Here is a 25,901-nt window from a genome sequence, read left to right on the forward strand (position 1 = left end):
TGGGGGCTTTTAGGTGTATTAGGAAAACGAAAGGGTGAACTAGTTTACTCACCAGTCCTCACTGTTGTAGGATTCCGGTGACTGGTCGTAATTGCCTTTGGTTTCCCCCGCCCTTTGGCTGGGTGGGGAGGGACCTCTGCAGCCTGGAGGGATTTCCAGGATGTATTGTTGGCATGCCTGGGGATTCATTCCAGTTGTGGTGGCTCTGGCCTTGGTTTTGGAGCTGGGGTTGCGCATGCTGATGCCATGTTGCCTATTCCCCTGTATCTGTAGCATTTCAGTGGACTTCATGGAAGAGCTGGTTTTGGGGCCGGTTGTGGTGCTGTGCTTCCCCATCGGCTGGGTGGCCTCTGGTTTGGTTGACCTCTCTCTTTAGCGTCTGGTTGCTTTCTCATGTCATTGGAACGCAATCCACCATAAACTTTTATGGCTACTCAGAACCACTCAGAGAGTCAGTTCGGGATGTCCTGGTAGGTGGTGACCTGGGCAATTTGCTTGTCCAGGCTTGTTCTGAAAAAAAATATACTAACAGCTGCTCTGGTAAAGGAGCTTCCCAATGACTCTTCTGAATTCACAGATGTTTTCCTTGATGGGTTGGCCCCTCTGCCTTAGGTTTCTGAGTTTATCTTCTGCATATGGATCATCCTCCACCTCCTCAAATCTGGCCTCTAGCATTCATAGGAAGTCATCTATGTCCTGCAGTTGGGGGCTCTCCTCTTGTGGAGGGCTGCAAGCCATTCTCTTGTCTCTCCCTCTAGCCCTGGGCAATGGTATTCACCATGGCTCTGGGGGATGGGTAGAGGTATCCATAGCATTCTAGGTGGCTCTCAGACAAATCAAGGAATAGAGCTAGCTGGTCGGAGTCCCCATCAAAATTTCCCCTAAAACAGGGTGGTTTGTTCAGCACTGCTCCTCCCTCTTCCTGTTGGCCCCTGTAAGCCCTTGCTTGATGTGGCTGGCCACCTTTCTCGGCCCTAGTTCAGAGAGAGGGAGGGGGTTGTCTGCCTTGGGAGGCCTGCCTGCTGCATGGGAAAGGCACTGGTTGCAGTCTTGGGGTCATTCTCCTTCTGATGGATGAGGAAGAGGGGCTGGATTCCCATCTGCATCTCCTCACTTCAAAAGGATCAGCTGCACCATGCCTCTCCTTTGGGTGGCATCACGAATGGTGGCCCTGTCAAATTCCTCCCTCAGCTGCTCTATGGAACTCCCCATGGTCTACATCTGGGGCTTTGGGAACCTGACCTGTGCCCAGTCCCACATCCAATCCACTCTTCCCAGCTCGCTCAGAGCCCTTCCCCCCACCTTCGGCTGAGTATTAGGGTGGGGGAATTCAACCTCAGCTGCTTTAAGGATTCTTTTCCACCAATACTCATCCCTTCTTGCTTTGGTCACTAGGGCAGACATCTCAGCTTTGATGTCCAGGGAGGGGAGCAGTCCGATATTCCTGGTTGGGAGCAAGCTCTGCCTCCTTTTGGGTCACTTGGAGTAGGCTTTCTTCGGATAATCTGCCCTCTGCCATGGTTGCCTGAGTTTCTCTCCAAGTACCCCAGATTTTGGGGGTCATTTGAGAGGCTGGGACCCAGGAATCTTGATAATTTTGATTAGTTTCAAAAGGAGAGTTGACTGGCTGTCAGGGTTCCAATGGATGCTCTAATTAATTCATGAGCCTTGAGCCAAGTTTCAAGAAATCCAATTATTTATTAGGAGCACCATGTTGGCACTTTCCCCAAGTGCAGTTGGCTCTGCCCAATGTAATTTATTGCCCACCTATGGCCCTGTTTCCCCCCTCCTCCCAGGATGTGTCATAAATCACATTCTCCAATGAACACTTTAGTGGGCTATAGAAAAGCATGCCTGTCTGGCTGGCTCTGGTAACTTGAGACACAATCTGAAGAAAGGTATGCGTGGAATGTGCTTCTGATCATAGCAACCAAACTGCTCCATCAGATCTCCCCACCTCCTTATGCAACTCAAGAGCAAGCCAGAAATGCTTTATGAGTTGACACTGTGTCAACTTTGACAATTGTGTTGACAATTGTGTCCAGTTCTTTTGGCATGTCCTCCTTTTGGACTGCTACTCTGAAGCTCCCCTTCGGGATGGATCAGATGGATCTTGTTTTGTTCCCCAGGGCTCTGTTGTGGAGGGCTGTGTCTTTGGACCAGGCGCTTTCTGTTGGGCCTCCTGCCTTGCATGGGGAGGAGGATATGTGTGGTGGGGAAGGCTATTTTCAGTTCTTGCAGCCAAAGCCAGGAATCCTGGGGTATCTGCAAAATTGCATTTGTATGAGGTTGGAGCCCCATGGCTGTGCTGGCTGGGAGGACACTTACCTCATGTGACACTGCTCACCTGCCTGGCCAGTGTGTGTCAGAAGAGAGGGAGGAAGAAAAATTTGGCAAGTCTTCTCCTCCTTTTCGGGCATTCCCACAGAGTATGGACATGTGAGGCTGGGACCTACTGTGCATGGGTGAGTGCCTCCAGCACCATGCACATGCAAAGGATCTTCAGCAAGGAGTCAGAGCATGGGCGAGTCCCTCCAATGTCATGTGTGCATGCTCTGTGTGTTAAATGAACCTTGTTGTCATTAAGCGAACACTGGTTGTTAAACAAGTCCCTTTTCACCAATGGGCATTTTAAATCAGAAACCAGAAGGAATTGTGGGAAACTGGCAAAAAACATAGAAAACCTCAGTTACATGACTGTGTGGGGTGTTGTAACTGGTCATGAGAGAGTGAGTGTGAGTGTGTGTGTGTGCATGGCTGTCAAAACTCCAAAAACATGTCAAGTAGCTCTGGGGAAGTCAGTCGTAAATTAGAACACTTGCTAAGCAACTGGCCATTAAGTGAGGACCACTTATATTTGCTTTGCCAATCACATTGCCACCTAGCCACACCCACAAATTAGGCCATGCCCACAGAACCAGTTAAGAAATTTGAACCCCACCCCTGATCAAGTTCTCTTCGGATGGAATCTTTTCTGTTTTCCAGCCATGTGCAAACACTATGCTCGCCTCCATTATTATGTATAAAATGTTGTATTGGATTTGTTTGCTAAATTTCCCTTTAATTATTTCTAATAAAAATATTTCAGGTTTAAATTCTATTTGGTGTTCCATAATTTCTTGTAGCCATCTTTGTTTCCTCATCCAATATTTTTTAGCTTTTGGGCATTGCCACTACATGTGAACAAATGTTCTATCTTTTTGTTTATATTTCCAACATTTTGGTTTGGTATTTGCATATATTTTGGCCAATCTTGCTGGTGCTAAATGCCATTTATAGAACATTTTATACTGATTTTCTTTGTATGCTGTTAATTTGCAGTTTTTGGTCCATGTTCTTTCCCAATCTTCTAATTTTATATTATGACCTATGTTCCTTGCCCAGGCTGTCATTGGTCCCTTGATTATTTCTTCTTCTAATTCTACTTCTAATACAGTAAATAACTGTACAATCTCATCAATTTTTCTTCCTTGCCTGTCAAAATTTGGTCCAATTGTTGTAAATCTTTTTCTATTCCATGTTCCTCTAAATCCTTTTTAAATCTTGTCTGAATCTGTAAATATGGACAGAAATCTACCTTATACCCTGTTCTTTTAATTGTTTGGTTGTTTTGAGATTCACCTGATTATCTAATAATTCTTTGTATCTAATCATTTTCTTTGTATCCATTGTATTTGGATATATTGTTGCTTCTGTCTGTGAGAGCCAGCCTGGTAATTTCATGTAATGTTTTCTTTTTCTTTTTCCACATGTTTGTATTAGTGATTCCCTTATCTGGTGTCTGTAGAAATATGAATGTATCTTATTTCTTTTGTCTCATAGAAAGGCATGCCACCCTGCTTGTAACAACCTTCGATTGTTAGAATTATTTTATTTTTAAAATTTATTCATTCCTTTATCCATGTTAGAACTGCTGCCTGATAGGACAATTCCCATTTTGAGAGTCTAAGGCCACTTCTACTTCTACTATCTTGTAGCATCTTTAAGCTTATTTGTGCTTTCTTACCCAGCCATATAAAATTTGTAACTATTCTGTTCAATTCCTCAAATAATTTCTTGTCTAAAAACAATACAATAATTTTGGTAAGACATTCATTTTTATCGTGGCTATCCTTCCTAATAAAGATAATTGTAGTTTTCCCCAATTTGTTAGATCTTTATCTGTTGTATTAACTTCTTATAATTGTCTTATTTTATAAAGGAACATCTCCCAGTTAGCCAAATTCCCAAATATTTGATCCTTTTTTCAATTTGCAATCCCATCTCTCTTTCTAACTCATTTTTTTGTTTCTGTCAAATTTTTGGCTAATATTTTTGTCTTTTATTAATTTTTAAGTCTGGAACCATCCCATATCTATCTCTTGTATCAAATTATTCCCTGTCTCTATTGATTCCTAAATAAAAAAACACCAAATTGTCTGCAAATGCCTGTACCTTATATTCCTCTTTTTAAATCCTCAATCCTCTTATTTCCATATTTTGTCCTAGAAGCACTTCCAGCATTAAAATAAAAAGTAGAGATGACATTGGACATCCCTGCCTCACTCCTTTCATTATTCCGAATCTCTCGGTACTATCTCCATTTATAATCACCCTATCTTTTTGATTGGAATATGTTGTTCCTATCATTTTTCAAAATTTCATTCCAAATCCCATATCTTTCACTTTTGGATCAAAAACTGCCAATTAAAATTATCAAATGCTTTTTGAATATCCCAGAAAATCAGTGCTGCCTGCTTTTCTGGATGAGCTTCATAATATTTTAGGAATCTAGGACATTTAACACCATTCTTGTATTATTTTTTATGTCTGGAAGGTAGAAAACATTCTGATCTGGATGTATTATTTCATTCAATATTATTTTCAACCTTTCAGCCATTATTGTAGTAAAGATTTTATAGTCTGCATTTAATAGTGAGATTGGCCTGTAATTTTTAATTTGTTTGTGATCTGTATCTTCTTTTGGGATTAACAAAATATATGCTTCAGTCCATGATTCAGGTAATGTAGCTTGTTCCAATACATCATTATACAGTTCCAACATCACCGGTTCAAAACATTCATATAAATATTTATGTATTTCTGCAGGGAGTCCATCAGGCCCCGGAGTTTTGTGGTTTTTCTGTTTTTGCACAACCTTACCCAATTCTATAGCTATTATCTCTTTATTTAATATTTTTCTATGCTCCTCTCTTAGTTCAATATTATCTTCCTTCACATGGTGTCACTTTCTAGAGGGCAGCCATGTGCCTTTCGAAAGTATGGACAGATTACAAGAACCTGGAAGCACTCAAAACCCCTCAAAAACTCTCCCTGAAGCAAGTCTGGTGGGTACAGTACTTTAAACGGTTCAACTTTGAGCTAAAATACATACCTGGGGGGAAAACCTCTGGCTGATGCGTTGTTGCATAAACCACAATATGACCGCAAATGGGATGAGGTGGTCCATGCTATGCTTCCTTCCTCCCAACTGGAAGCGCAAGCCACAACAGGTGACAGGTGAAGCGGCAGGGAAACGTAAATGGGGGGAATGACCCAAAAGCTAAAAGATGAACTGCCAGCTGACTCTCATACAAGGACAATAAAGGGATGCTGGCCCTCAAGGATGGACTAGTGTGAAAAGACTCAATTAATTAAACTGTATGTACCCAGTAGCCTGTGGCTCCAAGTGCTCCAGAAAAGTCACGACTCCAAGCAAGCAGGGCACTTTGGATATTTAAAAAACCGTACACCTGTCCAGGAGGCAGTTTTGGTGGACAAAAATGAAGAAGGACATGGAGTACTATGTCAAGAGCTGCGCCACCTGTGCAGCCAGGGGGAAAAAAAGGCCAGGAAAGCCCCCAGGATTGCTCCAACAAGTGGCAGTTCCATCCTGGCCCTGGGAGGAGATTGCCATGGATTTCATTGTAGAACTTCCACATAGTGGTGGAAATACAGTCATTTGGACCATAATAGGTATGTTCACAAACCAAGCCGATTTCATAGCTTGCCCGGGTCTCTTGTCTGCAAATAAGCTGGCCAAGTTTTCTATAAAACACATCTATAGGAGAGACACATTGAGGTAAAACAAATTTTAGATTCAAGACTGTACACTGGGAGTTTGCAGTATTTAGTGCAATGGAAGGGGCACCCACTATCAGAAGCCACCTGTGTCAAGAGCTGGGATGCGGAGGCAGATAGGATGGTTAAGCAATTTCATGATAAGTACCCCTAGAAGCCTAAGGGACCTCCGGGGTGTGTGCAGGGTGCGTTGGTTAAATTGGGTCTGTAGTAACCTGTTCGTGATTTTTGTTTCTTGCAAGAAGTCCTCTTCCCTTAAGGGGGGGCATCTGTCAACTCTGAAGCTGACCTGACTGAGGCAATCTTTGAGGCTTCAGTGTTGCCACAATGATGCTGAGGGATAGGGAGGGAGAATAGGGATAGCTGGGCTTTTGTAGCCAAACAGTTTCCCCTGAGAACCCAGGACATTCCCACAGGGGCTGAAAGAGGAAGATTTAAGTTTCCAAGCAACCAGACAGTACCTTGAGTGTCTGATTGTTTGAGAAAGGGGGAATAACTTTTACTTTTAATTAGATGAAAACCATGGGTATCTTTAGAGTCAGTTTTCACCAGTGTGTGCCAATATGCTATGTCCAATAAACCTGTTCATTGAGAAACTTGATTGCCTTGGAGTTCTGCTTGCTATGGCCATATTACTTGGACTCTGACACAGAATTGACTTTATATTGGTTTATATACTTGATTCATAAAATTTATTAAGACTACTCAGAAAGGATCTTAAAATTGGTGCTGACTAGCAGTGAAAAACTGCTGAAAACATGAGAAAATGAGAAATAGTCAGAGTTGATTAGTAATGAGAAAATGACACGTAGCTGGAAAGTATAATACACATGGATACTGTAGAGTAGCCTTTTCCAACCGGGCATTCTCCATTTGTGTTGGAATTGCCACTCCTGGTATTCCCAGCGAGGACAGCCAAAACATGGGAATGCATCAAGTTGGAGATACTTCAGAGTAAGTACTGTATATACTCGAGTATAAGCCGAGTTTTTCAGCACATTTTTTGTGCTGAAAAAAACCCCCTCGGCTTATACTCGAGTGAGATTCCCTCTGAAAAAAAAATGGTGTGGAGCTCCAGAGCTGGGCAGCCGCTTCCCTGCTTCCGTGTTTCCTTTGCAGCTTGTAAGCATGGGGGTAATCGGAAGCAGAAAAGTTCTTGCATGAGGATATATTGTTTTTTCTTTATTTAACTGTTTTTTTTGGGGGGGAAAGACCCACCGTCATGTGAGAATGCTCAGACACGAAATCTATCCGCCTGAAAATAAGTGTGTGTGTGTGTGTGTGGGGGGGATTTTAACAGAGGGAAGACATAGGGAGAAGGCAAAAGCGACAGAAGATCCTTCAGAGGAAACTGAGGGGGAGACTCACCCTTGGTCCAGATGAGCCCCCTTCCCTGCCCCTAAGGAAGCAGAGGCAGCCAGCGAGGGCAGGCAAGCCCCGCTTCGTGGACTCCGTCCATCCTCGCTCCCACCCACCCACCCAAAGCTATGAAGTCTCCCAATCGCGCAGCCCAGAATCGCCCTCCCCTCAGGGGGCAGCAACGACACCCGGTGTTTCCTGAAACAAGAAGCTCCGCCGTGCAATGAAAGCGCCCTGGCTCTAGGCTCAGAAAACAATGCGAGCCGAGGTGGCTTCGTTTCCTCAGCTCCAGCTGCTTTCAGTCCGCTCGGGAGGAGGAGGAGGAGGTGGCGGCAGCGCCTCGCATTGTTTTCTGGACTCTAGGCTCGCGATCTCAGAAAACAACGCGAGCCGAGGTGGCTTAGGTTTCCTCAGCCCCAGCTGCTTTCAGTCCAATCGGGAGGAGGAGGAGGAGAAGGTGGTGGCAGCGCCGCGTTGTTTTCTGGGCTCTAGGCTCGCCGCCACCACCTCCTCCCCCTCCTCTCGAGCGGACTGAAAGCAGCCGGGGCTGAGGAAACGAAGCCACCTTGGCTCGTGTTGTTTTCTGAGATCGCGAGCCTAGAGCCCAGAAAACAATGCGAGGCGCCGCTTCTTGTTTCAGGAAACACAGGGAGACTGCCTGGAATTTAAAAGAATCTGATTAAACTCTAACAAGACTTCTAAAAGATACATCTTAACTGGAACTTAGTAACTAAACAGTAACCCCAGGAAGAGAAAGTGAAAAAAGAACAAAGTGTCAAAAGAAACAGCTTGTGTGTATTTGGATTGCTTGGTGACTTTGGGACTTTTGGAAATTATATTTGAATGACTAAAAACACTTGGGTGGTTGTTTGAAATTTTTTTTTTACAATGGCATCACTTGTGGAGGAACTGAAAATGGAATTTAAAAAATACAAAGAAGAGGAACAAGAAGGGAAGGGCTCTCTTGGCTCTGTTTTTCAATTCTTAGAAATGGCGATCTGTACCTACGAGAAACTACAAGAAAAGACTGTGCAACAAGAAGATTGGGACAAAGAAGAAGCCATCTTTAACGAGCAAGTAACTTTACTTGCGGAAGAAAGGGGAAAGAAAATGGAGACTTTAAGACCTAAAAAAACAACCCAAAAAGGGAAAAATAAGGTGATAAGTGGATATAATGTTAGAAAGCAACAGAAAAGGGGAATGCAGAAGAGGGAAATTGGGGTGTAGAGACAAGGGGGTTAAAAGGGCAGAGAGAAGAAGCAAGGGAGGAAGGAAATGTTTAAGATTTAAATGAATATTAACGACAGATTTGAATTGGTATGGATTGTTGTTTTAATTATATTATATATTTATAATTTTTTCTCTTTTTAAAATATAGTGTGTAACTCTAGAATGTACTAAGCAGAATCTGAATGGAAGCTATGTATTATACTAAGTGTTATAAATTTAGGGGAGGGAGATAAAGGCGTCGTACTCCAATCAGTGATTACAGGAGAAATTTTGTTTAATGAGAAAAGATAATAGACAGCTAGAAACAGTACAGACAAAGAATATAAGTATAATGACCTGAACTGAGATGAAATAAATAAAATAAAATTAAGAAAGTTAAAAGAGGGGAGAAGCTATATAGAAAACGTAGAATGGTAATAAGATATGGAATGGTATATAAAATGAACATGAATTTGAATTTGTGTCTGTAGGAAGAGATGTACCCCGGGATCAAGCTGCTTTCAAAAAAGATGTTTTATGTTTTTATGTTTTGTTTGTTTATGTTTGTTTTTAAAAATCAATAAAATTTAAAAAAGAAAAGAAAAGAAAATTCTGATAACCAATCTGGAAAGTATTAATTCTTCTTCTTTCTATTCTGAATTTTGCATTTGAAGGTACGATTTTTATCACCTCGGAGAGCATATGTTCCATGACTGTATATGCTCCTTGAATCCATAAGTGCGGACCATTATTTTTCCTTCTCTTCTACGAGATGGGGCCAGTAAAACATTCGATCGTGTTGTTTCCAGCAGTCTGCTTGATGGCATTATGAACTCCAATCTCCATTTCGTGCAAAGGCTCTCTCCGTTCCTCTCTGTAACAAAAAGCACCGCTTTGCGACGTAAAACACTCTCGGCAACCCAGGCAATTTAGTCTGAAGAAGGTCCTGAAATACTTCACTGGGGCAGCTTGTCATGTCTTTGAAGAAAAGCGTCATTGCCCGCAATTTTGAGCATGAGCTCCACTGACCAAATGAATCCCAAGCAACGTCCCAAAGGCCTTCCGCTTTCATTTCCGCTTCGGATAAACAAAACAAAAAGAGCCTTTTCCTACCACTCCGGCTTCAGGACAGCGACGGAAGTAGAACAGTGATCAATTTCCTGTGTCCGATGGAGGCTCAGTGACGTCCAAAGAAGTGGCGCCTTCCTTCTCTTCCGTTGCGATCTTCCAAGATTCCACAGGTGGCCGCGCGTTCTGGTTTGGGAGGGCGGCGGTGGGAAGGGCACGTTCGTCAGTTTTGCACCTCTCGTTCACTTCCCGGCCATATGTCATGATATTTACAATTGCCCAGGACCTTATGTAATTACAGGGTAAGCCTGGGGGAAAGGAATTATTGGGAGGAGCTGCGGGAGGACGTCAGGGAGACAATGGACAAAGAAAGTAGCGATGCCTCCCCTCCCGGTGCTAAAAAGAACAGTGGGAACAGTTCGGGTGTACCCGGAAAATAGCATTGTCGCCGGGATGTAGGCGGATCTTTGGAAGGAGTCCCGCTGTTGCTGGAGTCTGTCTTCTAAACCGCTCCGGTGTGATCTTGCTGGAACGGGAGGTTTGCTACTCCAGGAAAGCTAATTTAGAATAACAGAGTTGGAAGGGACTTTGGAGGTTTTTTAGTCCAACGCCTGCTTAGGCAGAAAACGCTACACCACTTCAGACAAACGTTTATCCAATCTCTTCTTAAAAACTTCCAGTGTTGGAGCATTCACAACTTCTGGAGGCAAGTTGTTCCATTGATTAATAATTCTGTCAGGAAATTTCTCCTTAGTTCTATCGAAGTTGCTTCTCCATTTGATTAGTTTCCACTCATTGCTTCTTGTTCTGCCCCCAGGTGCTTTGAAGCATAGTTTGACTCCCTCTTCTTTGTGGCAGCCTCTGAGATATCGGGACATTGCTATAATGTCATGTAATCAGTATTAGAAAGTTAGCACAGGGAGCGGTAGCTTCTGTTCCTTTCACAGTGAAGAACTGGAAAATGTTTCTTCCAAGATTTGGAATCACAGTAGAAAAATAACTAAATTTTGAACTTTTTGACATATGGTAAACACCAAAAGAAATACCAACAGGGCTAAGTGGATTTTCGGTCTAGCCAACAAAATCGTTATGTATACTAAATCATAATAATAAGCCCTAATATATATCCAATATGTATGCACAAGAGAGAAAGAAATCTTAGCAGGGCCATTATTCTACTCTTTGAACCTATCCTTGCATCTCCAGAGTTCTCCTTTGCATGTTTGGGAACCATGATTTTAGCTTGAGTGTTGTTTCTGTATTTCTAATATCAATGGTTCATTGTCCCACTGGATGTTATTGGGTCTGAAGTAACTGTTTTGGAATTATCTATTTTGTGATGCACTCTCAGATATAGTACTACTAGGGTGAACAATGGTTTTAGTCTCAGGGGCTAACATTCTTCTTTTCACTCCAACCCCAGCATTGTAAGCAAAATGATCTTGTTAAGCAGATTTTCTTTAAATTAGCATGAAAATGGCAGAATGAGAGATATAAATAATTTCCAATGGCAGAATTCTAAAATGCTATCTGAACATATTTTTTTTGCATTTGTTGCAAAATATCAACATGAATTAACCTTGAGAAAATTGCATTTGTTTATATTCATTGATTTGAATTGAACACAATACTTTATGTTATAGAAATGTTATGAGTATTACAAATGTTAGGAAATGTTATATATGTTAAGTAAGGTTTTGGACCTAGGCCAATAGGTTTATTTCATAGAAGGTATTAGATGATTAGAAGAGGGCAAATAAGGGGAAGAGGGTATTGCAAAAAGTTGGGAAATGGCACAGCTCCTTTGTTGGCTACTACTATAACTATTAGGTCATCTCTTTCTTACAAGGGAATGCTATCCATTTTCTACCAACTATTATCCACATATGTGGCTGTATTCCATTGACACCACAATTTTAGCCCCTTTTTTGTTCCGGCAGATTTGTTTTTTCTTCATAAGAAAAAATATTTGAAGAATCTCTGTACTCACTGCAAACTGAAATGTTGCAGTCCCTTCCCATCAGCCCAACATTCTTGTGTCTTAGTCTAGTTGACAAGTATGTTGATTTTCATGTAGATTGCATTTCTGTATTTAAGAACCTTTAAACTTGAGGGCTGTCTATTATGGATGCCTACTGCTTGTAAAGAGCAATTATCCCATCTCCTTTCTGAGGTGAAATGGATTCAGTCCTCTAATACATGTTGAAAAAAAAAAGACCAGTGAGAGATTGAAGAGGCCCATCTTCTTTCATCTCCCTTATATATCAAAAGTTTGTAGTGACCTACACAATAAACAGTTTCTGAGGAGTATAAATGGGATGTGCTTTTGCATTTGTCAACATCTGGCTCACAGAGTGGAAAAAAACTCTAATTCTAAATATATGTCCTGGTAGATCAGAAAATTTGAGACCTGATTTCACTGTGTTCTTTACCTGCATTGAAAATTCCCTATTGCTATCGAGTTTTATATAAAAAGGTGGAATTAATAATAATATATACTATATATAAAAAGAGATAAAGTAAATTGGCTGAGCAACTTGTTATTGTTATGTGAAAGGTATCTTTGTTGGAGAATCTGGGATTGAAAATATCTGAAAAGATCTTAGTGTAAGAGCAGGCTGGCCTTAATGGTGGACAAATCTAAAACTAACCAATTTCTGGCAATGGAAGAGTATACGTGGCAGGAACCAGTAAGCCAAGACATTCACAATCTCAGTTGAGTACAGCTCAGTGTATAATGATGAAGGAAAAAGAAACTAAGGTCTGTGAAAATAGGGTTGAAGAAGATAAGAGAAAACGGGGAATGTGATAAGATTCTTCATTAAAAAAAGGCAAAATCTATTTTATATTCTCTCAGATACCAGGTGTGGGAAAAGTTTTAAGTTACAGAAGGAAAGTTAAACTGAATGCTGAAACACCCCTAACAATACAATCAGTTTGACAACGCAAACAATTACCAGTGAGGTGGTGGGACTCCCTTTGTTGGATCTTTTCAGATAGATGCTGAGAAGTCATCTATCACGGATACTTTAATTTGGATTTTGTGCATAACAGCGTGCTGGGCTCAATAGTTTAAAAGGTTCTTTCCATCTGTAATACAATGATACAGAAGCTGTCTTAAAAAGATAAAATTATTTGAAATGGGGGAATAGGGTATCCCAGTCACTTCCCAGTATTTATGTGCGTATGCATATTCATTGGATTTAAAGGGAGCTTCAGTTGCAAATGACTCTGAGCAGGATATATCCCAGTCTTTGTAGGTTATGTTAAAAAAAAACCCAAAAGCAAAGCATAGTGATATAGATTATTATTAAGTATTATGGATGGTTGAACATTGTCAAATAAAAGGGTAATCCTTTAACTCAAAATCTAAAATTACAACACTTAGCATGAAAATACTATCTCATTGTATTGATTTACAAAAATTGGAAATCCTTTTGGTGCTATCATTTTCTAGAGATGACTGAAAGTTTTGAAATGTGCCTACAGGGAAGGTACATCCATATATTTTTTGTACAACCAAAAGGAATCTTTTATTGTAATATCTTAAGATTAGAACTTATGATATTGTAAGGGCAATTGACTCAAAAACATACTAAGTACTTTGGTGTTATGCAGCAAACTATGGGGATATATTCAGAATAACTTATTTTAAAATTCAAGTTCTTACTACCAAGCAACTTATTTTCAGAATATCTTCATTATTTAGGTTTACAACAGGACCTGTTCTTCACTTGGATTGTCAATAAAATAACTTCTATGCAGTATAGAAATCAAAAGTACAGTTATTTAGTAATACAAAGCAGAGTTGCTTTGATGTGACAGATAAGGTCTTTTTATTTATTTGAGGTACAGATTAAAAGATTAACAGAGTTGGAAGGGACCTTGTAGGTCTTCTAGTCTAACCCCCCACCCAAGGTATTTAGAACCCAAAGCAATCCAGTTTTGTAGTGCATGATTTTTCTTCTGACTTCAATCCATTTGCTGAAATCTAGTGTTCCTTTTTGTGGGGGAAAAGTTCTGCAACAGAATGCACACCTAAGAGAAACAGTGGAGAGGATTTTGGGCAGTACAGAGTTTTCCCTAAGAGGAAGCAGTAAAGTACAGCAGAGAGAAGCTCAAATTAAGACACTCTGCAGTCCTGATCTGGGGAGGGAGGAGGAATGAACAGGTTTAGGGTAATCACACTCTAGAATTTCGAGTAGGTTAGAAGATTATAACTTCAGTGTGGCAAGATTCTAGAGTCCATTAAGTGAAAGCAAATAAAAGGTTGGATTTACTGTGTCATCCTTCGGTTTGTGTCTGACAGGTGCTGCTGTTTGGAAAAAGATTTCCAATTTGGATTTAAATCTGGCTTTCTCACAATATTCAGGCAGCATAAATGGTGACTGGTGTCTCAAGAGATGCTACTATCATTCTGTGTTAAAACAACTGCACCTGGTATTAGGTATTTTCAAGATCCGATTCAAAAAATTTATCATTTGCGAGACATGAAAGGAAACCTTTCATGTCTTGCAAATGACCTAGTGAGAATAATCAACCAATGGAACAGCTTGCCCTCAGAAGTTGTGCGAGCTCTATCACTTGAGACTTTCAAGAAGAGATTGGACTGGTGATCTGTCAGAAACAGTATAGGGGATTGGACTAGATGACCTGCAAGGTACCTTCCAACTCTGATTATCTGTTATTTGCCTGCCCAATCTGATTCTTATCAACCACTACATGGTTTTTTTTTCCATAGTCTTGCCATCAGAGCTCCAGCTGGTTCTTTTGTTACAGTTTAACAGGGCCTTAAAATATTTCTAATTGTTTCTGAAAACTTTTAGAGGTTTAATTGGATAGTAATGTTTTATTGTAAATATAAGATGCCCATTGAGATTTGATTAGCAGATTCTATACAGAGCACAGGATTGAACTAATTAACCATTTCCATGATTCCATATATATAAGTCCATTAAAAATCCCAATAAAGTTGGTAGTTTCTTAATTATCTTTTCATACAACTTACCTGATACTTTAAAGTCCCATTACTGATAAAAGGCCAATTGAATTTGGGGGCAATATAAAATTGTAAGGGAAAACAATGAATATAGTTGCCACCAAAGTATGCAGTGTTGGAGATCCCAAGAATAAATAAATTTGTCCATGTAGTAGCTATAAAATTACTTTGCTAAGTATTAAAATGCTACACCATGACCCCAGTCTTTTGAATATTCTAGTACTTCTACAGGTTTTAAGATGCTAAACATGTGGAAGTTCTGCTATTTTTGTTACAAATAAGATGCCCCAACTAATTAGTGGAATCCTAGTGTTCTACTTGGGTTAAAATTAAGATCCTCATGAATCATATAGTAATATATGATGGGTACTTTTGAGAAAGTTGTGTATGAAAGCTGTCACTACCAAAATGGCTTTATTTAAATTGTTCTTTTTCTGTTGATTTTTGTTCTGTTAAAGTGGTTTTATATTGTGAACATGATATTAATTACCCAGAGTTATATATTTAATATGGATAGCTGTATACATTTTCTCTATATATAAAAATAGTATTTATTGTGTTTTGATGTCCTCAGTTTGCCAAGTACTTTCCTTTTCAGGAGCATGGAACATGGATTGTTCATACTTGAGCAGGGTCATTTCATATGATGTCAGTTTGCTAAACAAAGCTAGATCTTATTTGTAAGTCAGGGAAAGTATTGCTACCACTAATCCCAATGTATAAACCAGTGTGCACAACAGAAGATACCAATGTGCTTATTTTGCAAAGGAATTAAGGCCTCTGCCTGTAAAAAACTAATCTGCTTGGTGGATATAAGATGCTCTTTGGTGTACTGCAGAAGAATAAAAATCTACAGAGAAAAGGAAGTGGTATAGAGTGGCAAAAACTGGAATATGAACATTCCACAATGCAGCAGTTTGCTAAATAATATTCCATTTGTTTATTATTAATGTGTGTTAATGTAACCTACCAATATACATGAAACTATACATTTTCTGATTATTTTTTGCTTTTTGTTGCTCTAATTCTCAAATTATTTTTAGGTATATGGCCTGGCAAAGATAAATAATGGACCTCATATCAGGAATTTTACATATATAGGAGGTCCAATCTTATATTTATGGTGTAATGAATATACCATTGCACCAAATCTCTGTAATTCCAGCTCGAGATGTTACTTTTTCCAGAGTTTCTAAGAAGAAAGCCAAGAGGAAAGAACAGGTATGGTCATTTCTTTCTCCAATTAGGAGGCACAGCTTTATCTGAAGAGAATTAGAGAAGCATAACTTTTAGATTAAAGTTTTCATATGGAACTGCTTGTATTGAAAAAGTCAAAACTCTAAAGTGTTTTGACTTTTTAAATACCTGAATACTTTTATATTCTTCAAGAAGCTATTGCAAGTGGAAGTTCTGAAAATATTTAAGCTATTACTGGAAAAAAAACCCTGAAACTTCTCAGCAAATAATTGATCAGTAATAACCAATATATTTATTGTTAGGCGTTCTATATTTTTTTGTCCTCTAAGAATCTTGGGGGGAATGGTGGTGAAATCACTGGAAGGTGAAGAACAAATTTTTCAGCCTATTTGTATGCAAGAGCTCTTTTGGGACTGGAGGGATAGGAAAATAGATATATTAAATTTTTAGCAGTTACAAAAAGAGCTCTGTAGACTACAAAAATAGTATATGATGATGAATCACCTTTTTATGTGATTTTATTGATTGCTAACAAAAAAAAAGAAATATTAAGACCTTTAGCGGTTGCCTTATCTCTTATTTAGTCTATGATCAGTTTTTTACTTGAGTATCCAAGTGATGTGTGCTGAAACATCAAAGACTAGAGAAATAGAGATTTCAGTCTAGTCTGGATGAGGTTGCACATGGGCTCTTCTAATTTTTTCTATTGTTCAGCAAACTTTTATAAGTCTAATTTGCTATTTTATAGAATATTCTTGAAAAAATAATTTTTTACATATTTATATCACACATATATAAATATTAATCCTCTGTCCACATAGACCTCTTTATTTTTGACTGGTTCTGCTCCTCTGCTGGTTCTACAGTGTTCTTACCAACTACATTACTTTATTGGATTGAGGTCAATTTAGAATCAACACATGTCCAGAAATCCATTGTTGGAGTTTTAATACCTCTGCTAGTCTTGTCTCCCATTTTAAACAGCAGTTATTTATGAGTGGCAGTTCTTGTTCCCAAATGTAAAGCAATCACTTTTGCCTCAATGGTAATTAAGTAAATGATAATTTAATGGAAAAATAATATAGCATGTGTAAAAATTCATAACATGAAATTTTTGAGTCAGTAAGACAGCAGTTTTTGATGCATTTCCATCCATGATTGATTGGGAGATTGTGGGATTATATGTAAATATGTGACAATTAGCTTCTGACAATTTTCATTCAGAAACAAGAATATGGGGAGGCTGATTCATTTTAGTCTGGTTGCAATTTCTCTTGTGTTATGTACCATTCTAGTGATGCTCTTGCCACTACTGTGGTAAGGTTACCGGAGTTGCTTACTTGCACCTTCAAGCACATGTCATAATTAGCAGCCTATAGAGGCAATAGAAAGAAAAGTTGCAGATGACCAAGGGCCTTTAACGTGAATGAGTGTTCTAAAATGCTAACAGTTTTTAAAACTTCAAGCACTAAAAATTAAAAAAATGGAACTAAAGTACATTGAAATGGAGAAGTAAATCTGTCTATAAATAACATTTTGATTTCTGGATAATTTAAGTTTTTATGTATATAAAAGTGAAATACAACTCACATATCATCACAAAATCTCCAGAACCATAAAGCCTACAAACTTGAAATTTGGGACCTCTTGGCTTCTAGGTGCTCACTAAGAAAGGATTTTTTGAAATGACCATCAGAGTATTAGTATTTCATATATTATTATTAACATGCTATGATGCTAAGGAGTTCTACTCTGTCTCCCCACCTGAAAAGAAATATGTTCCAAATGCAAAACACAAGCAGAGGAGAGGAGTTTCAGTTTTAGTTTCACAACAGCAAGCACTTTAGTACAGAACAGTTGAGCTAAGTCACGCCCAGACTCCTTCCTGTCTCCTTGCTCACACAGCAAATACGCTAGCCAGATGAATACCGATGGATGCTGGTAGGCAGAGGCAGAATTCACCCCCCCCCTCCGTTATTTTCCTCCCCCAAAACTAAGCCTGATCACTTAGTTTCATAGCGAAGCATGGGTATAGAGCTAGTTATTTCATATAATTCCTAAATAAGATGAGATATCAATTGAATCCAAAGGAACTAATCTGCAGGGTGAATTGCTTTAAGTTGTTAAAAGTAGTTTCTATATTGAAGATGTATTTTGTGCATAATTATTATATGGAAGCTTCAGCAGATCAGCAACATCAGGAGAGAGGCCATTTCAGGGTTTAAAAACTGCCTAGGGAAAACCCACAAACTGTAATTGTCTCCTCTACAAATTATTGGAATGCTTTGCCTTCCAAGCAGAATTCTATTCAAAATAAACACCCCCCCAGTTTAACTTTAAGTTTTTGAAGAATATCTTGTTTTTATTGAAATTGGGAGGACTAACAACAGATTCCCTGGTATGAAATCAACTTAACTGATAAAAACATTTTTTTGTTATTATTTTTTTAGCCTGCTAATTCAACCTCTTTTCCTGCTCTTTGTGGCTTTTCTCAGGAATCTGCCACACCAACCAATCAGGACATTTGCAGGTGAAGTATTAACTGTGTCATTGCACTAAAACTGATGACAGTCATGATGTCAGAAGTTATGCTATCTTACAGCTGATGATCCAGGAAATCTTGCAGGGTGAATAACAGTTGGTCTTCCAATAAGTAACCACTTTTCCTATGTTTTCAAATTGCCATATTGAAATATATTAGAAATTGTTGGTAACATAATATATTTTTGTACAATACCTAGTTTTTCCCATAACAATAGCTCTGTAAGATGAGTGGACCTGAGAAAGAGTGCCTGATCTAGGGTCACCTTGGAAACTTTCACAGTGGACTAGAATGTGGATCTCTACAATCTGAGTCCAGCACTTGAATCACTGTACCACAAAATATTTTGGATTCTAAATAGCTGTTCCAACTATAGCAGAAGTGTTTTGAGCTCAAAATAGAGAGAAATATTACCAGAACATTTCTCACAAAGTTGGAACAACTCATTTGGAGCTTGAAACATGTTTCAAGTGTATTTATTTTACACATCAAGTGTACTTATTTTACAAGCAAACAAAATCAACAATATAAGATTTTTTTGGTCAGGGAATACTTGATATTACAAGAATTAAAAATAAACCAAATAACTACACATACACATATACATTTAATGCACATTATGTCAATTTCTAATGTAGATGTGGAATGGGACAGAGATGCATCGAACATATATGGTGGTGAATAAACAGTCTTTTTTCTCAACAGTCCATAAGACCTAGAAGAAAGCACAGCTCAACAAATCCTGTCCAACCATGCTATGCTGTATGCACATGCATATACATGTTTAAATGATCTTAGCATATAAAGTATTGTGGCACATGGATTATGCTACCATATTGAATGGCCTGTTTAATTCTGCCTTTTTGTGTTTGTTATTTGCCTTCCTCGTATTGGCTGAAAATATCATTTCTTTAACAAATTGTATGTACTATTTAATTTTTTGTGCTTTTATTCCATTGTTCTGCATGCAGTTCCAGTGCAGTGTGTTCTGAATGTTGTCATCCCAGTCCAGTACAATCTGCTGTTATCTTGAAAAATCTTGTCTGCCAGAATGCTCTGACTCCAGGGGCCACTGTGACAGTAACCTGTCAGCATACGGTGCAGGCTTCCAAGGCAAACTCCCATAGGCATGAACATGTCTATGCTCTCCAGTCTAAGAATGAAAAATCCAGCCATGCTCTGAAATTCTCCAGGTCTCTCAGTGATATGGATCAGAAGGCTCAGAATACAATTGACAGATTTAGCTGCGTGGAACGAACATGTTCAGAAGGCAGACTTACCCAAATGCAAAAGCAATGTTTAAGACTTAACATATGTCATAAGGAGAAGAAACCATTCAGCTTCAGGCCCTTCACTGTTAACAATTGCAGACTTTCATATTTCTGGTCACTCTCGACCAATTTCTCAAGCACTTCTCTGGCTACTGATACTCATAGTGCTATACGTATTCCTCTCCTGGAAGACAAGTATGGCAATGAAATCTCCCAGAGTAAAGATTTGTTGCAGTGCCTTTTCCCTTTTTCTCATAGTTCCAAATCAAGCAGTCATGAACTGGATAACAAGTCAAGCTGTCTCCGGTCAGAAAAATCATCCAGTGGTATGGTAGAGAGCACAGGTTTCTGTTCAGATGATATGGGAGATAATGATGTCTTTGAGGACAATTCTGTGAGGGTGAAAATTACAGCATTGCGGGCACCACTCTGCTCAGCTGAAAAGGATAATGATCTAGACTGCCCTTCCCAATTGTCAGAAAATTTCCCTCCACTTTCCCCTGTGTCTGTGTCTGGAGATGTCTGCAGGTTGGTTTATGCCAAACTACTTTTTCTGCCCCCTCCCAGGTCTATGGTAACTTGCTCTGCTCTTTTCATTTTCTCAACCATTCACTTTAATTCACACTGAGCTTTATTTTATTCTGAACTTGCCAACTTTTTTGAATGTGCAAAGCATTTTGTTTTTTTTTTCCTGATTCCTTGCTGATCATGTATTTCCCTACATATGTTCCATTTATTGTATGTATAGGAAAAAAGGATATCAAGAGCGAGGAAATGTTTTCTTGCAGGCTTTTAAAAAATACCTTGAGAAATATGTAGTGCTTCACATCTTGGAACAGCTGAGTTGCTTGCCCCTAAAACAGATTTCAACTTCCCTGATTCCAAGTACTATTCAGTGCATAATTGCCTTTTCACCTTTGTGCACATCCTTTTTTTCCAAAGATAGCCTCTCCTGTTTCAGGTTAATCCTCAACCAAGACAGGTACCCTGCTTGCCTGCATATACCATCATCTCCCAGAATTCTGGGGCTCTTGAGAAAGAGAGTGGCACTGATATAAAAGTTTCCACTGAAAAGGACTTCTCTTGTACCCACAATCTTTCAGAGGCCATCCATGTGCCTCACTGAATTTTCCACAATGTTACTAGTGTAATTCAGGACATTTGATACAATAGCGAGAAGTGCTATCCCACAATTTTTAATATCCATTTAAAGAAGTGCTATCCCACAATTTTTAATATCCATTTAACTTCCTCTGAAACTTCTGGTCCTAGGGATTTGTGGTTCAGTATGGAATCATGGCTACACTTAGGCAAAGCAAGCTGAGATTGTTGCTTGCTAGTTGCTTTTGTGGCATGACGTTTATAAATGGCTATCCCAGAAATTCCAAGGAAAATATTTGAAACTTTCATCAACATTTAAAAATGTTAAAAATTCAATTTTGATATTATTGTAGATTATATTGTAGAATAATAATAATTTAAAATAACCAATTTTCCATTACTTAGGCACATCATTGTCATTGATGAAGCACAGAAATAAGTAAAGCCCCATTAGCCTTGTTAAAAAGTTAATAGCAATGTCCTTTTTTTGTCCTTTTTCTTACAAATTTTTGTTTGATTGTTTTGGTCTTATAACTAGAAGCAAGAAGCATACTTGAGTAGTTTTTTCAGACTCTCAGATAATTTATTATTCTTTGATATTGTGCCTTTTTTTCAACAAGATATTTTTCTAGTTTAGACCATCGTTGTCTTTTCTTTCCCCTAATAAATTGCTATGTTCTTGTCATAGGATATGCCATTGTGAAGGAGATGATGAGAGCCCATTAATTACTCCCTGTCATTGCACAGGAAGCCTTAATTTTGTCCATCAAGCTTGTCTGCAACAGTGGATCAAGAGCTCAGACACCCGTTGCTGTGAACTCTGCAAATATGAATTCATCATGGAGACCAAATTGAAGCCTTTAAGAAAAGTAGGTCCTGAAATGATACTATAGAGTCAAACATAATCATGGATTTCCTCTTTAGCATTTCCTCTTTATACATTTAAAATTTAGATTATAATAGATGTAGGTACTATTGTGAATGTTCACATTTTAAAAAAATAAACCAGTGTATTGTGAAGCAAAGTAGAACTTTAAGAGGATCTTTGTGTTAAAATAATGTTTTTGAGTCCTAAGGATATTCTTTTTTAAAACATAAATATGAGATAATAATTATCTCTTCATTTGGAAAGGTGACCCCCTGCCCCGAAGAAAGAAGCAAGCTGGGGTGACAGTAACTGTGGTAAAAGTAGTTTTGGGAGCAGTTGTATCTATTGCCTCCGATAAACAGCAATAGCACTTAGACTTATACACTGCTCCAAAGAAATTTACAGTTTTACAGAGTCAACATATTGCCCCCAACAACCTGGGTCCTAGTTATTTTATGACTGGCCACATCATAGTTGCAGCAGTTTGTAAATTGGAAGGAGCTATTTGGGCATCAGGACCAGCCCCTGCCTAGTATAGATAATATCTGAGACATAATCTTCGAGCCCTTGCTAAGCAACAGAGAGAGCACCTGTTTTCTACAGTAGTTGTTAACATACTGTTGTAACAGCTAAGATGTTTTTCTCAGTGTTGGAATCTTCTGCTTGTAGTGAAAATCTTTTATTTCATGTCCTGAGGCAAGAATGAAAAAGGATAATTCCTAAACGCTTGTGTATGTCATCATTTCTCTACATATGATTGAATTTCTTTTTCCAAGGCTAAATGTTTTCAGTTCAACGTTTCATCATAAAATTTAGATTCTAGTTGTCTGATCACTTTCATTGTCTTTGAATTTGTTCCAGTTTGTATGAACCCCTTTTAAAAGTAGAGTGCCAGAATTTGGTACAATACTTGCATTGGCAACTGACAGCATAGAATAATATGGACTTCTTTTCCTATCATCTGAAAACCATGCTTCTGTTTATAATAGCGTAACTTTGTGTTTATCTTGTTATTAAGTTTATACCATGACCTTCCATTTAAAGACATGAGGTAACTTACACTCAATTCAGCACATTATCAAACAAAATAACCTTCATGAATTTCTTTTTCTTTCCTGTGTACGTAATTTTTGCATTGTTTTTATAAAATTATTTTGTTTCTAATTTCTCTGGTACTCAATATTATTTTGAATGTTGACTCTATCTTCAAGAATATAAGCTATTTTACCTATTAAATTTTATGTCATCTTCAAATTTTATAATTTTATAAGCATCTTTCCAAGTTAATAAGTATTGAAGAGCCCAGGAATGAATCTTGTGGTATCATATTCAAATTTCCCTCTAATTTTATTATTAATAAATTTTATTAATCATATTTTCATCATAAAAACACATTTCCCACTCATTACAGTGTTCCAGTATCAGTGTTCACTCACATTGACATACTTTCTAATTATGTAAGTTGCTATCATATGTTATGTAGTTATTTCTGCATTCAACTTAAACCAAATATTTACAAGATTATAAACAATTTTTATCTCATCCTTACTATAGCTCCTACATATCCTTCATCTATCAGCTTTGTGTTTACCTTCTAACCAATTGTACCGTAAATTCTAAATCTCATAGTATTCAGTTTCTTCTCTATCTTTTAGTTCCATCGATAACCTATCCATCTCTGCACATTCTAAAACTTTTTTTATTATCATTACGTCAGAAGGAGTATTGTTTCCAGTTCTGGGCAAAGGCAATTTTGGCTGCAGTTATTATATGAAGTATAATGTATTGAAATTTTTACAGTTTCATCTTGATTTTTTGTTTTGTAATTCTTCTAGCCAATTCTTAATTTTGAGCCAATATTTCTTAGCTTTGAGGCAGGTCCACCACATATGGAAGAAAGTTCCTTGTTCATTGTCACATCTCCAACATTTTGCCAACCTGTTAGGAAACATTTTAGCCAATCTTGCCGGGGGTAAATGCCAGCGATAAAACATTTTATACAAACTTTCTTTGTAGGCTGCTGACATTGTTAGTTTGTAATTTTTCTCTACATAATTTTTCCCAATTCGATATTATACCCAAAATTTTTGGCCCAGGTTTTCATGGTTTCCTTAACTGATTCTTCCTCCATTTTAAATCTTAAAAGATAGTTATACATTTTGGTGATCACCCCCACCCCTGATCCCCTGTAATATTTTGTCTTAATTCCTGTTGGTCTTTATAAAAACCATATTGCTCTAAATCTTTTTTGTACCTTGTTTGGATTTGTAAATATGGCCACCAATCTTTCTCTATTCCTTGTGCCTTTAACTCTTGGTTAGATTTCACTTTCCCTTGCTCATCCAATAACTCTTTGTATCTGACTATCTTGTTTAGATCTAATACATTGGGGTACATCATTGCCTCCATAGTCAATAACCAGGTTGGAATTTTCATATAATGGTTTTTCTTAATTCTCTTCCAGACAAATAACAGGGTGTCCCTTACTTGATATCTCTGGAAATATGAATGCAACTTGTTTTCCCCTCCCAGATAAAAGCATGCCAACCAAACTGCAAGTCATGGCCCTCTATTGTTAGTACTCTTTTGTTGTTTAAATTTATCCAATCTTTAAGACATGTCATGGCTGCTACATAGTAGTAAAGTTCCCAATTCAGGAGCCCGAAACCTCTCCTATTTCTATTATCCTGCAAAAGTATTAATTTTATTTGGGCTTCCCTAACCAAATTGTTATTTCTTTATTTAGTTCTTTAAAAAACTTTGTTCCTAATTTTATTGGTATTGTTTGGAAGAGAAACAGGATTTTAGGTCGTACGTTCATTTTAATTGTAGCAATTCTTCCCATCAGTGAAAGTTGTAATTTCTCCCAGTTATCTAAATCCTTTTGTATTTGTTGTAATAGGGTTATAATTGTCCTCTTTTATGGAAGAACATTTTGCTGTCAGCCAAATTCCAAGGTATTTCACTTTTTTAACCATCTGAATTCCAATTTCTCTTCCAATTCCTCTTTTTGACACACGGTGAGATTTTTAGTTGTTATCTTCATTTTATCTTTATTTATTTTAAGGCCAGTGACTTTGCCAAATTCCTCTATTTCTTGTATTAGCATGCTTCCTGTTTCTGGTGGGTCTTCTATAATAAACACCATATCGTCTGCAAATGCTTTTGTTTTATATTCTTCCTTTTTGATTCTCAATCCTTTTATTTCCTGCTTTTGTCTAATATATGTTAGTAATACCTTTGCTGACAGGATGAACAGGAGTGGAGATAGTGGGCCTCCCTGTCTTACTCCTTTGGATATATTAAATTTATCTGTCATGTCCCCATTTAGTGTTATTCTTGCTGTTTGTGTAGTATATATTGCACTAATCATCCCTATAATTTTTTCTGCAAAGTTGATCATATTCAGTTGGTTGATGAAAAATTGCCAATTTAAGTTGTCGAACCCTTTTTGCGCATCTACAGATATCAGCGCCACTTGCTTATCTGGGTGAGTCTCATAGTCCATTAACACGTCCATTATCATTTTTGTATTGTTCCTTAAATGCCTTTTCGGTACAAATCCATTTTGATCAGGATGAATAAACTCATTTAAACTTTTTAAAACTCTTTCCGCAATTATTGTGACAGTTGCAAATTATAGTCGGCATTTCATAGTTTTTGATCTGCTGATCGTCTGCATTCTCTTAAAATAAATGTGATGTATGCTTCTGTCCAAGAATTTGGTAGTCTTGCCTGTTCTAGCGTTTCGTTATATAAATCCAACATTAAGTTCTCCAGTGGCTCCTGAATTTCTTTATACAGTTCTGCAGGAATTCCATCAGGTTCTGGTGTTTTATTGTTTTATTGTTTCTTGATTGCCTCCTTCATCTCTATTATCATGATTTTGCCATTCAACATTTCCCTTTTTATATCCGATACCGTAGGTAGGCCCCTCTCACTTTATTGCTTAATCTTTTCTTCTGGTATGTCCTTCTGACTATACAAAGTTGTAAAAAAATTTTGGGCAACAGTTTTTTTTCCTCTTCTATCAGATAGTGAAGAGACCCATTCTCGTTTTGCCACTTTGTATTAATTTTTTCTCTTTCTCCTTCTTCAACTTGTATGCCAGTCATCTCCCTGGTTTATTTGCTTGTTCAAAGTAGTTTTGTTTCACCAATCTGAGATTTTGTACCATTTCTTCTTGTAAGTTTAAATTTATTTTGTGTTTGACCACATCTCTCTCTC

General features: G+C 38.1%; 1 protein-coding gene across 6 annotated transcripts in view; it reads left to right on the forward strand.

Moving 5' to 3' along the window:
* Window positions 1–9,837: 9,837 nt before the first annotated feature.
* LOC113448149 (uncharacterized) overlaps window positions 9,838–25,901 on the forward strand; it is a 40,025-nt gene continuing 23,961 nt past the window's right edge. For 2 of the 6 annotated variants that reach the window (XM_087930538.1, XM_026718730.2), the window contains exons 1-5: window positions 9,838–9,998; window positions 15,739–15,916; window positions 18,343–18,422; window positions 19,406–20,233; window positions 21,495–21,675. In XM_087930538.1, the coding sequence (XP_087786664.1) occupies window positions 15,824–15,916; window positions 18,343–18,422; window positions 19,406–20,233; window positions 21,495–21,675 (1,182 nt within the window). In that variant the 5' untranslated portion in view covers window positions 9,838–9,998; window positions 15,739–15,823. Of the gene's footprint in view, window positions 10,403–15,738; window positions 15,917–18,342; window positions 18,423–19,405; window positions 20,234–21,494; window positions 21,676–25,901 lie in introns of all 6 variants that reach the window. The other 4 variants (XM_087930539.1, XM_026718732.2, XM_087930537.1 and 1 more) reach the window with 3 other exon arrangements.

This window comes from Pseudonaja textilis, chromosome 3, assembly GCF_049901715.1.
Source record: "Pseudonaja textilis isolate UNSWEBS1 chromosome 3, rPseTex1.2, whole genome shotgun sequence".
Taxonomy (NCBI): Eukaryota; Metazoa; Chordata; class Lepidosauria; order Squamata; family Elapidae; genus Pseudonaja; species Pseudonaja textilis.